We start from the raw sequence: 12,257 nt of genomic DNA, 5'->3' as shown, positions 1-12,257 counted from the left end.
CTGAATAATAAAGACAAATGTACATGAAAATACTCTATCCTTTGTTTTTTCTATATTGCACTTTAAAAGAGTTTGTCATACAAACACATGACATTATTGTTTCATACTTTAGAAAAAAATGTTCATATTTTGTACTAATAATTTGGTTTATACTTCAAATTTTAAAGAAAAAATGTAGGAATGAATTTGAGTGAAAAAAAGTTCTTCTTTATATTAAAGAAAAGATAATAAAAAATATATTAAAATTAATAAATAATGTAATGAATTTGATAAATTAAAAATATATATATTAATTAATAAAATTAGATGATTATTATTTTATTTTTATAATTAAAATTAATTTAAAATAAAATATATTTTATTTAAATAAATGATTATTATTATTATTACTGATATAATTATTATTAATGTTGGTATTATTATTAATATTATTTTTATCGTTAAATAAATTATTATTTTTATTATTTACATTGCAATTTAGGCAACCTCCTCACGTTCTTATCATTTTTCCACCACAGCTTCTTCAATCAACTTTTATATCGTTCTTTGTGAACTTCAAGTTTTGTTCAATATATTAAAAAAGAAAATATTTTTTTAACAATTTTTTAATTGATTTATTTTAATGGTCTATTTTAATTTTTTTTTAAAATAAATTTAAACAGACCAATAACATAAAGCAGGGGGTATTTTTGTCTTCTTTCTTTTTCCAGCTACTTTTCCCGCTCTTTCTTCACATAGGAGTGAGGGTCTCAAAGGAACCATCTCTCACATTTCTCTGCTTCTGTTTCGTCCCATTTCAGCAGATCCAAACGAACTCACACAGAATCAAACACAGGTTAAGGGTCTATTTATTTTTATAGATATGGAAAAATTATTTTGAAGAAAAAGAGAAATGGAAGTGTGATAGGTTGAATTAAAGAAAAGGTGACGAGAAATAAAAGGATTTAAAATTAAATTTATAGAGGTTATGGAATAATATGATGTTTTTAATAGATTAAAAAAAGTTTTAATTGATAAAATTAAAAAGTTATTATTTTAATTTTATACATAAAAGTAATCAAAAATTAGTGTAAAATATCTTAAAATGACGTGTCAATTTATATTTAAAATGATAAGAAATATTAATTAAAAATAATAATTAATTAGTGTAATAATTTATATATTATTATAGTAAAAACAATTATTACAATGATAATAATAATTAGAAGTAATTATAAGTTATTATTAGTAATATTGGTTATTTTCTTAAAAACAATTCTTCACCTTTAGTTTCTCTTTTCTTCATTCCCAACACTTCTCACCATATATATTATAATACCTTAAGTTTACATGTCTCTACACCTCTCTTACTACACCTCTCTTACTACACCTAACAAATATCTTTTCCCAACATCTATAGAATACGACTTCTTTATCTGATTGTCTATTCTATTTTGTAATATAATATTTGTTACACTGTTTGTTTTCACCTCCTTACAATAAAAATTAGAATTAGAGGATAATCATTCATGTATACGAGAGAAAATCGATTCTTTTGAGAGAAACGATTCCATGTGAAAGGATAATCGATTTTTTATCAATTTTGATTTCAACATACCACTGTATCATGGTAAAAAAACAAATTTAACAACAGAGTAAAAATTAAAAAAAAACAAAGGGTAATGTTGTAAAACGAAAATGTGAGCTAACTTTCCTCTCTCATCTTTCCACCCAACAGAGTATGAATGATGGATCAAATTTCACAAATCATCGCTCTTACATATTCTCAAATCATGATAAACAAACATGAATACTACTTGCACAATAAATAACAAAAACAAATGTTACTTGCACAATAAATAACAAAAACAAACACAACATAAGGGTTGAATATTGTAATAGATGGTAAAAGAGAAAATTCAATGACATAAAACAATATAAACAAGAAAGGGAGTTTAACAAACCACTTAGTTTCCATTATAGGACTATCCCTAAACAGACAACATAAAAATATACACAAAGTCAACTTATGAAGATTTATTGATTATGAAATTTGAAACACAATACATTCAAGAAGAGTTTAATAAGCTTAAGCAAAAGGTAAAAAAAAACATGTCATACATTACTCCTTCATAAAATCAAAATAAAACAAATGTTCCATATACAAAATTGGAAAGGAGTAATAAAATTCCTACAAAGAAAAATTACTAGTTTTCAGAGACAAAATGAGATATATATGATGAAGAAGATAGAAACAATTAACAGATATTTAAAAAATTTTAAATTTTCATAAATTGTCTTATAACTTTGGAGGAAAGTACTCCAAAACATAGTATAATACGAAAACCTTAAATAGTTTATCAAAAATGTGAAAGTGCAAGACATTTAAAAATAATGATCTTTGATGAACTTCTTAAATTTCTTTAAGCTTCACAAAACGCACATTTTAACAAGGATAAAAAGAAATCTAGAATCTATAATTCTAAAGCTTTGTTCACTTGAATGGATTTGGAGGAGAGTGATTGAGGAGATTTGAAGATAAATTTTTTTATTGTTTATTTGAGTGGATTTAGAGGTAAGTGAGACTGAATTTTGAAGTAAATTTTTTTTAATCTGTCACGTCAATCAAATCATACACTAATTCTCACAAAGTTTATTTCAAAATTCACTCTCATTTATCTCCAAATCCACTCAAATAAACAACAAAAAATTTTACTTTCAAATCCTCTCAAATCCCTTTAATTACTCTCTTTTAAATTCAGTGAACAAAACCTTAAAGTTGAAAAGTATAAATATATCAAAGGAATGAAATCTTTCTAAATCGTTAAAATAAATGTAGACCTTTCCTGTTACCAAGACTCACACTATTGTAAAGAAAACATTGTAGTGAGCCATCCACCCACTAGATACATAACAAATATGTTGCAATATTGATGGGTGACTAGAAAATAGTTTCTAACTTTTCAAAATAAATGTTGCTTATTTACTGTAAAACGAACTTAAAGAATTAAAATTAACTATATAAAACTTCAGTGAAGAAAAAATATTTTACGTAAATAAATAAAAAAATTATTTTATAAAAACAGAAATGAATAAATTTAAACGAAAAAAAAAAGGCAAACACAATGAAAATAAATAAAGTGTAAATTCAACCGCCATAATCTGAAATAGAAGAAATCAAACCTTACCATCCAAGACCTTGCTCTCTGTAGCAAATATATTTTGGAAACTTCTCTGATAATCTTTGAATTCAGAAAAAGACCTCCCTGAATAGTTGAGCTTCCATCCTTCAATTCAAACCGTGTGGGTTTCCGAGATGAGTAGCTATATACATTCTCACGTCTTTCTCTCCTCGCTCTTCTTCCCTCCCAATGGAAACCCTTCTTCTTCATTCCCAGTAAGTATGTTTACTCTGCTATGTTATGCTATGCTCACTCTCATCTATTTCTACGTCTTTTTCTGACTCTATGCTGGTGCAGCCTTTTCGTTTGAACCAAATGGCATTTGGGGTTCGTATAGCTCCGCGCTTTGTGGTGAGGGCAGGCCCTAAGAAGATATTATTCGGCAAGGAGTGCAGAGAGGCCATGCAAGCCGGGATTGATAAGCTCGCCGATGCTGTCTCTCTTACCGTTGGACCCAAAGGTATCGACTGAAATAACCAATTGTGTCGGTTACATGAATGTTATTGCGTTTTCAATCTGTTGCACTGCTTAATTACCATCATATTTAGCTGCTTTGCTGCCTGAACAATGGCCGATACCTAGAATCTATGCTGGCAACTGTTTAGGGATGTTTGTTTGAGCATTTTTGAATCTGGTTTTTAATGAAGTTGATTTTTGTTAGAATTGATTTTAAGAAAAGAGATTTATGTTTTGATGATTTTATTTTGTTAGCAACTTAGTAGTAGAAATAGGTATAATTTTTTTATCCAACGCAAAAGCTACTCATTATCTACTTTAGACCCAAGAAATTAATTTCCCAACTAGGGACTTAAATGTTTGACCTGATTTTCGCTTATCCAAAATTATGTTGAAATACGGGTTGGTGTAATTTTACGGTTGTTCATTCATATGTTTGGTTCAAAATCGATTGAGGAGAAAACACTAGAGATTATTTTTGCGTCGGATGAACAAATTTGTACTTAGTTTACTACAATTTTGCTTCTAAATTTAGAATACAGAATCCAAAGATAAATTACATCACTTTATTAGTAGTGGGTTTTAAGCCTAACTCAACCTCACAAAACCGGCTTGTAAGGTGAGGTTTGCACCTCACTTGTATATTATCATTTGGCCTTATCTCTAGTCGATGTGGGACTTCCAACACACCCCCTTCACGCCGAGGTATAGACATCTCGTGCGTGATAGTAGAAATTGGGTGGTCCGATAGCGGCCCGATTGCGGGTGGAAGAGAAGAATAGAATGCCCACTTAGAACTCGCTAGGATAGGCTCTAACCATGGCTCTGATACCATATTAGAAAGTGAGTTTATGCCTAACTCATCCCCACAAAACCGGCTTGTAAGGTGAGGTTTGCACCTCAATTATATATTATCATTTGGCCTTATCTCTAGTCGATGTGGGACTTCCAACACACCCCCTTCACGCCGAGGTATAGACATCTCGTGCGTGATAGTAGAAATTGGGTGGTCCGATAGCGGCCCGATTGCGGGTGGAAGAGAAGAATAGAATGCCCACTTAGAACTCGCTAGGATAGGCTCTAACCATGGCTCTGATACCATATTAGTAGTGGGTTTTAAGCCTAACTCAACCTCACAAAAAACTCGCTAGGATAGGCTCTAACCATGCCTCTGATACCATATTAGAAAGTGAGTTTATGCCTAACTCAACCCCACAAAACCGGCTTGTAAGGTGAGGTTTGCACCTCAATTATATATTATCATTTGGCCTTATCTCTAGTCGATTTGGGACTTCCAACACACTTTGCAACCGTTCAGCCTAAAGCAAACATTTATCTAAAAATCATTTTAGCTGGTATTTTTACACGTTTTGGTTGTTTCAACGTGAATTCAAGCAAGCATTGACTTCATGATTTCTTTTGATCGGATTTTTGTTTGATTGTAAGGTGTTTCGTAAACATAGTAAGTTAATATGAGGAAACACTAACAAGGCTCCCAATTGCTTTTGAATTTCAATATTTTGTCTTCATTTGGCTGATTATGGTCCAGTGATTGTTGACTTTTCTTGCTTATATTTCATTCCTAAACATGTAGGACGAAATGTTATTCTTTCTGAATCTGGAAACCTTAAAGTGATTAATGATGGCGTTACAATTGCTCGATCCATTGAGCTTTCAGATGCAATTGAGAATGCAGGTGCCATCCTAATTCAAGAGGTTGATCATGGTTGCTAGGATTTTGCCACATGTTAAATGGACAACATTTGAAACGAAAGTAACTAGAGATGTATTAATGTTTATAGTTTTCCTGCTTGTAGGTTGCAAGTAAAATGAACGAGTTAGCTGGTGATGGTACTAGCACTGCAATTATTTTGGCTCGTGCCATGATTAAATCTGGACTATTAGCAGTTTCTTTTGGAGCTAATCCTATTTCTTTGAAGAAGGGGATGGACAAGACTGTAAAGGAGTTGGTCAAGTTATTGAAGGAGAGAAGTGTTCCTGTTGAAGGGAGGGAGCATATTAAAGGTATTTTCGTCTGCTTGTTTGAGTTTGTCAAATTAAGGGTTATCTTCACAAGAAAATAATGAGGATATTTCTTCTGTTTTGCAGCTGTAGCATCAATTTCTGCTGGAAATGATGATTATGTTGGCAACTTGATTGCTGATGCTATGGGGAAGATTGGTCCGGATGGGGTGATCTCTATTGAGTCCTCCTCAACATCTGAAACCTCTGTGATAATTGAAGAAGGGATGAAGGTATGGACAATGTTGAAATTGTGGGGTTTTAGGCGTAGAGGAAGGAGATTAAGAGAAAATAAACTTTTAATAATAATATACTTACTGTAATGTATTACAACATCATAATATGTTCTTAAAGCCTAGAGCACTAATTTTACTCCTAACTAATTAGGGAAGCAAATCATGAGATAGTGAAGCATGGCACAATAACCAGTGTAGTATACTCTAATATACTCTAAAAATAATATATTTTTACATATTTTAAGAGATAATGGGTTAAAGGGAAACCAATCTTAAAGCATAGTCTAATATACTCTATAAATAATATATTTTTACATATTTTAACAAAGGGTTAAATATGTTTTTGATCCCTTAACTTTTAGTGAAAATTGGAATTAGTCCCTCTTAAAAACTTTGGACTAATTTAGTCCCCATAGAAATGTGTGAATTTAGTCATTTTAACCAAATTTTGTTAACTTTATTTGATGTTTCAAACACATTTCTAAGTTAACATTGAAGCAAAAATGTGTCAAATGGTATAAACAACTCAAATGCTATCATGAAACGTACTTGAAACATCAAATAAACCTAACAAAATTTAGTAAAAAGGACTAAATTCACACATTTTTAAAGTTTGGAGACTAAATTAGGTCAAAGTTTTGAAGAGGGACTAATTCCAAATTTCACTAAAAGTTAAGGGATCAAAAACATATTTAACCCTTTAACAAATAATATTACACAATAACCAGTGTAAGTTCTTCTTCTTGTTTGGATCTGCACAATCCTTGTGTTTCTACCCTATTACAGTTGTTGTTCTTGTTCTTTTTGTACAGATCGATAAGGGTTACATGTCTCCTTACTTCATTACGAACCAGGAGAATTCCATTGTAGAGTTTGATTGGGCTAAAGTTTTGGTAACTGATCAAAAGATTTCAAGTGTAAAAGAAATAGTCCCATTGTTAGAGAAGGCTATGCAGTTGAGTGTTCCACTCTTAATTATTGCTGAGGATATAACAAGACAAGTGCTGGAAACATTAGTAGTGAACAAGACGCAAGGATTACTAAGAGTTGCAGTTGTAAAATGTCCAGGATTTGCAGGTGGGAAGAAAGCTTTGTTACAAGATATTGCACTAATGACCGGTGAGTTCCTACAGGCTTTGATAAGCTTTGTTGATGTGTATGCCAACTTCCTCTATGCTAGGGTCATGCTTCCTATTTTTGAGTTTTTCTCTTGAAAAGCGTATGCAATTTGTGTTAGTGTCAAACGATTTGAAAAGGAGAGGAATAATCTCCATATGTTGTTGTGATAATCTCAATATACAAGGTTCCTATTTATATTACCATGCCAATAAATTCCTTCCTAGAATCATGGGATTCAATCTCTCGAATCATGGATTTCAATCTTCCTTGATTATGCTAATTATACTAATTGCCAATGATATTGAATAAATAAGGAAACAAAATATTTTTATAATATTTACAACACCTCCCCTCAAATTTACTATATTGAACATGGTATCTAGAGTCAGGTTTTTTTATGAAAAAAATTTCGTCGCCTTTGCCATTGCACCCACTGCCGTTGCTGGAGCCTCTGCCATCATCTACCGTCGTCGGAGTTCCAGTTTCATCCTATGACCACACGATTTTGATTGTCTCGGTTAGGCACCATTGTGCCGTCAACGACGCCTTTATCAGAGTTCCTATGCGCCCTCACATGCCTCTCGAAGTTGCAGATCTGCTCCCTTTTCCGCTGCACGTGGATGCGTGTCCCGTCTCCTCTCTGACAGCGATTCAAAGCGCCAAGGTTGCCTCTTTCTCCCCTTTCAGGATCTGTGCTTGGTGCCTTGATTGGAGAATCTTGGATTTTTAGGGTTTTTCTCTCTTGTTTGTCCATGTCTTTGCTACTGGCTCTTCTGACCTCTCTTCATCTGACCTGTCCATATGTACTTTTTTTCCAATGGCGAAGATGGCTTCTGATAGTTTATTTATAGCCATGGTGACTCTTTAACAATGACTTCATCAACTGGATGTCAATAATGTGTTCCTCAATTGTGATTTGAAATAAGAGATTTATATAGAGCAACCTCTTAGATTTTTGCCAAGGGGGTCTTCTGGGTTGATATGTTGTCTTTGCAAATCATTAACAATTTGGTATCATTCGAGTGCATAAGCACATATTTTCACATTACGGATACCCCGAGAATTGATTATATTTGTAACGAGCTTGGTACATTCGATTTGTATGCACAAGCTTGAGGGAGAGTGTTAGATATATTGGAATATTAGGTTTCTTAGATAAATATCTTATTATTATCTTTTATCTTTTGTTAGTTTGTTATTATTTTTTATTTGTATTTTGTGCTTAGTCCATATTTTTTCTATTATAAATACAATACCCTATATGTATATTCAATACAAGGGAGATTAATCCCATACATATAGTTTTTACTATATTTAACAAGTGTCTATCCTTCCCAGCTTGTCAGAAAAATCTTGAAATTGTTTTGTAGGTAGTCCCGTAATAAGAACAACTGCCAACTGACTTCCCAGATGATTCATATGTTGTCTTGACAAGTCTGCTATCTTACTTATAATGAAGTTTCAGTCTACCTCTATATGCTTCCTTCTATCATGTTGGGTAGGATTATGAGTAATGCTCATATAGCATGTGACTCTGTATGAGGCTACTTTGATATTTTGTTTCTTTTTGTTTTTCTTAAATATACCCAGGATGTATTTTTTTGTTCCCATATCTTAAAAGAGTTTCCTTTCCAGCCTCATTTAATCAATAACACTTTTCCTGCTCTGGTTGTTTGATCTCATGTTGTTAACACCACAGGTGCTGATTTTCTTTCTGGAGACTTGGGTCTCACACTTGATGGTGCAACATCAGACCAGCTTGGTACGGCACTGAAAGTGACAATAACCAGTAATGCGACAACTATCATTGCCGATCCTAGTACTAAGGCGGAAGTTCAGGCCAGAATTTCACAGATAAAGAAAGATCTTAGTGAAACAGATAATGCAAACTTGTCAAGAAAGCTCTCAGAGAGAATTGCGAAACTGTTGGGTGGTGTTGCTGTTATAAAGGTACTTAATTCGATAGACATATCATGGCTGTCTGTATTCTTCTTGCCCTTGTTCTTTACTTTGGTAATGTTTCTTTAGTTCTCTTTCTCTATCTTATTCTATGTATTATTGGATTTTATCGAGTCATTGCATTATTCACCTTGAATTTCAACTTTCTTTGTGCTTGTAACTTGAAAAATAGAACAATGGCAGTTTGTCACCTATTAGCCTTCTTGATATGTTTTCTTCAGAAGAGGGATCCTATATAATTTTTTACTTATATATCATTTATGTTATATTTATCATAACTAGTATATAATCTATTTGATACTTGTCTTCTCTGCAACTAAGTTTTTTTTTTGTTTTCAACTTCACTATATTTAGTTTTTCTAAGTCAAATAAAATATTGCAATAATATTGATATTATTTCAATTCAGTTAACCAAGAATTCTCGCATCACAAAGTTTTTCTTCATCACTTTCACAATACTTTTTGTTTAAGGGCCAGCCTTGACACATCAATAAAGTTGGTGACTTGTGACTTGGAGCTTATTTATCTTCTTGAAACCGACTCTGTATGTTTTGGGAGCCACGTGCATTGGATTGTCATTGTATTGATAATAATTTTTATGAGGATTTCAGAAAATAAAAATAGATTTGAATTGATTTCTTCATTTGGTTAGTGTTGCTAAGTTCCACATTGCCTGCTCAATTACTGGGCTGCAATTTTTATATTTGATGGCAACGTCAGTTAATGCCAATTGTTTCTAAAATGAAATTTAACTATTAGCTTGGATCCTATGATAGACAGATTATCGCGTAATCCTTGTACATGTTAAGAATGTATGAGACCAAGTAGGCCATTCTGTTAATTACGTGGGTTCTACTTCATATATTTTTCATACACAATTCTAGATTGCAATTTGTTGCACAAAAAGAAGCAGCTGTCACCTTAAATTTTGCCAACAATATTTTAAATTGGCATTCTTTTTTTTCATTTTCAAGTGTTCATTACATAATGCAATAACCAATTGTGTAGGTAGGTGCACATACTGAGCTAGAACTTGAAGATAGAAAACTGAGAATTGAGGATGCAAAGAATGCAACATTTGCTGCCATAAGTGAGGGCATTGTTCCTGGAGGGGGTGCCACATATGTCCACCTGTCGGACTTGATACCAACAATAAGGAACTCCATGGAAGATCTAGATGAGCAAATTGGTGCTGATATCGTAGCAAAGGTATGGTTACCTTTATTTACTCAACCAGTTCTCTATCTTATTGTCCTATAGTTCTCTTCATTGATTTTACTTTGTAGTGAATGCTCTATGATTATTTTCATGTAAAATGTTCCTTTCCGATAAAAAGAGGTCAACTTCAAATTAGTTGACTTATCAGATTTTCATCTTTGAAAAATCCAGGAAATTTGTGAGCTTTATTTTCTTAAATTCTTGTTTGGACTGTAATTGAAAGAAAAGCTTTTAGCTTCAACAATTACACCTCATTATTTTGAGAGGAACGTCCACTTTTCTGAAAAAAAAGAGCACTAGCTAGACAGTGCGTATTAGCATTTCCACCATGGTTTATGACATTTTGGCTATACTTTCTCAGATGAGTCTTAGCTACTTCAAGGAACATCTCTTAAATTATACGAAGCACATTGATTTGCAAGTTTAACATAAAAAGGCTATTGATTATATTTATAGGTCTTAACTGCTAAACATATGTAGTTGTAGTAATGTTTTTACACATATTATAACTAACCAACTGATTCGTCCCACCAAGCACATACATAAAAAATGTTGATTTCTTTTTTACTGTCTTCTCAAAAACAGACAACATCCTTATGAACTTGCCTGAAAGGCTTTAACATATATGTGGTTACGCATTGCAGGCACTCATTGAACCTGCAAAATCAATTGCAACTAATGCAGGAATAGATGGAGACATTGTTGTCCAAAAGACTAGAACATATGATTGGAGAATCGGATATAATGCAATGACGGGCATATATGAAGATCTTTTGAATGCTGGAGTAGCAGATCCTAGTCGTGTTGCAAGATGCGCTCTTCAAAGCGCAGTGTCTGTTGCTGGTGTGATTCTAACCACTCAAGCTATATTGGTGGATAAAATAAAGAAACCCAAACCAGCAGTGCCCTTTATCCCTGGCATAACTCCCTAAAATGGAGTAAACAATTACAATTTTTCAAAGAGAGTTAAGTCTTTTCGATAGAACTGCTGGAATCCAGCTGCAGTAAGAATAATGCTTTTAAGAACAGGAAAATCAGATGCTGCTTGAGTCATGACTTGATGAACCCCATGTATGATGAAGCAATTGGAACAATTGTACAACTGGTGAAGTTCGAGTACATTCCACACGGAATTGATTAGAGTTCTGTTAGGTTTCTTTCTCCGTTTACCTATTAATTTTTGGTGACGCCATAGTTGATACTAGAAAACCGGTAGTAAGATTTTATCAAGATATTGTAACACCATAATTGATGAGACAAACATAAATCGCACAATATTCATTTGGACAAATCTTGATGTGTTAGAAAATTGTGTTTTCAATTTTATTGGAGGAGTAGGTAGGTACACCCACCAATATATCAGATATTGATTCCGTGCTGCGTGGACTCACGGTTTTGTTGTTTACTTACCAGAATGTCAATGTCAGGTTTTGAACTCACTCCTATGAAGGAGCTTTTTCAAGTTTTCGCTTTTTTTGGTGCGTGTTTATGGTTTTGCTGCTTTGTAGAAGTTGACAGGTCTCTTTCTTGTTCTCGTAATTGATATTTTGGACTTATTTACGTCACTGTTTTCAGTAAAGGCTTTTATGATTTGGTTTATGATTGATTTGGAGTGATTTGAAGAAAAAGTGAAGCGATTTAGTTTAATGAAAATATGCTGTATTTAAGGAGAAGGTATTTGATATATGTGATTTATTTTATTGAATTCATGAAAATTGATAGATTATTTTTAATATAATGCCAGAAGTGTCTATAAAAGTATTTCTTTATATAAACATTGTTGTTATGAAAATTTAGTTAAGAAAATGGAAATAAATAAGTTTTTATAATATTAATTATTTAAAAATATTGGTTATTTGTTTTTCAATTATATTTATATAAAGTTAAAGAAAATTCAATAAATAAAATTATTTTAAGAAATTAAAATTAAACATAGGAGTAAATTAGTAATTTAGAAAAAAAAATTATAAATCCACTGCTTCCTCGGTTCCATCTATCTTTTGAAACTTTACCTACAAACCATTATCACCTAAATAAATTGTACACCACTTCTCAAATTATCTCAAATCAATCCGACAAATACTAA

The 12,257-nt window shown here is 32.3% G+C and overlaps 1 protein-coding gene across 3 annotated transcripts; it reads left to right on the top strand.

Annotated features, from left to right (window-relative positions):
* Positions 1-3,149: 3,149 nt before the first annotated feature.
* On the top strand, positions 3,150-11,480 carry LOC108332044 (chaperonin 60 subunit alpha 2, chloroplastic). 3 transcript variants are annotated; one of them, XM_017567143.2, is made up of 9 exons: positions 3,150-3,376; positions 3,459-3,621; positions 5,212-5,333; positions 5,435-5,642; positions 5,727-5,872; positions 6,688-6,994; positions 8,694-8,944; positions 9,962-10,162; positions 10,816-11,480. In XM_017567143.2, the coding sequence occupies exons 1-9, from the start codon at positions 3,296-3,298 to the stop codon at positions 11,101-11,103; spliced, it is 1,767 nt and encodes a 588-aa protein (XP_017422632.1). In that variant the 5' UTR covers positions 3,150-3,295; the 3' UTR covers positions 11,104-11,480. The 3 variants fall into 3 exon arrangements, with proteins under 3 accessions (XP_017422632.1, XP_052726124.1, XP_017422641.1); XM_017567152.2 differs by lacking the exon at positions 3,150-3,376 and having other exon boundaries at positions 3,483-3,621; positions 5,212-5,313; XM_052870164.1 differs by lacking the exons at positions 3,150-3,376; positions 5,212-5,333 and having other exon boundaries at positions 3,465-3,621.
* The last annotated feature ends 777 nt before the right edge of the window (positions 11,481-12,257 follow it).

Source organism: Vigna angularis, chromosome 1 (genome assembly GCF_016808095.1).
Source record: "Vigna angularis cultivar LongXiaoDou No.4 chromosome 1, ASM1680809v1, whole genome shotgun sequence".
NCBI classification, from domain to species: Eukaryota; Viridiplantae; Streptophyta; class Magnoliopsida; order Fabales; family Fabaceae; genus Vigna; species Vigna angularis.
Note: the sequence above shows the minus strand (reverse complement) of the source record. Positions and strands in the feature narration are given on the sequence as shown.

Excerpts from the sequence above, each read along its gene's own strand:
- LOC108332044 (XM_017567143.2), top strand. The coding sequence starts at position 3,296 with ATGAGTAGCTATATACATTCTCACGTCTTTCTCTCCTCGCTCTTCTTC. Across the intron at positions 5,334-5,434 it reads GTGCCATCCTAATTCAAGAG|GTTGCAAGTAAAATGAACGA; the intron begins GTTGATCATGGT and ends TCCTGCTTGTAG. Across the intron at positions 5,873-6,687 it reads TAATTGAAGAAGGGATGAAG|ATCGATAAGGGTTACATGTC; the intron begins GTATGGACAATG and ends CTTTTTGTACAG.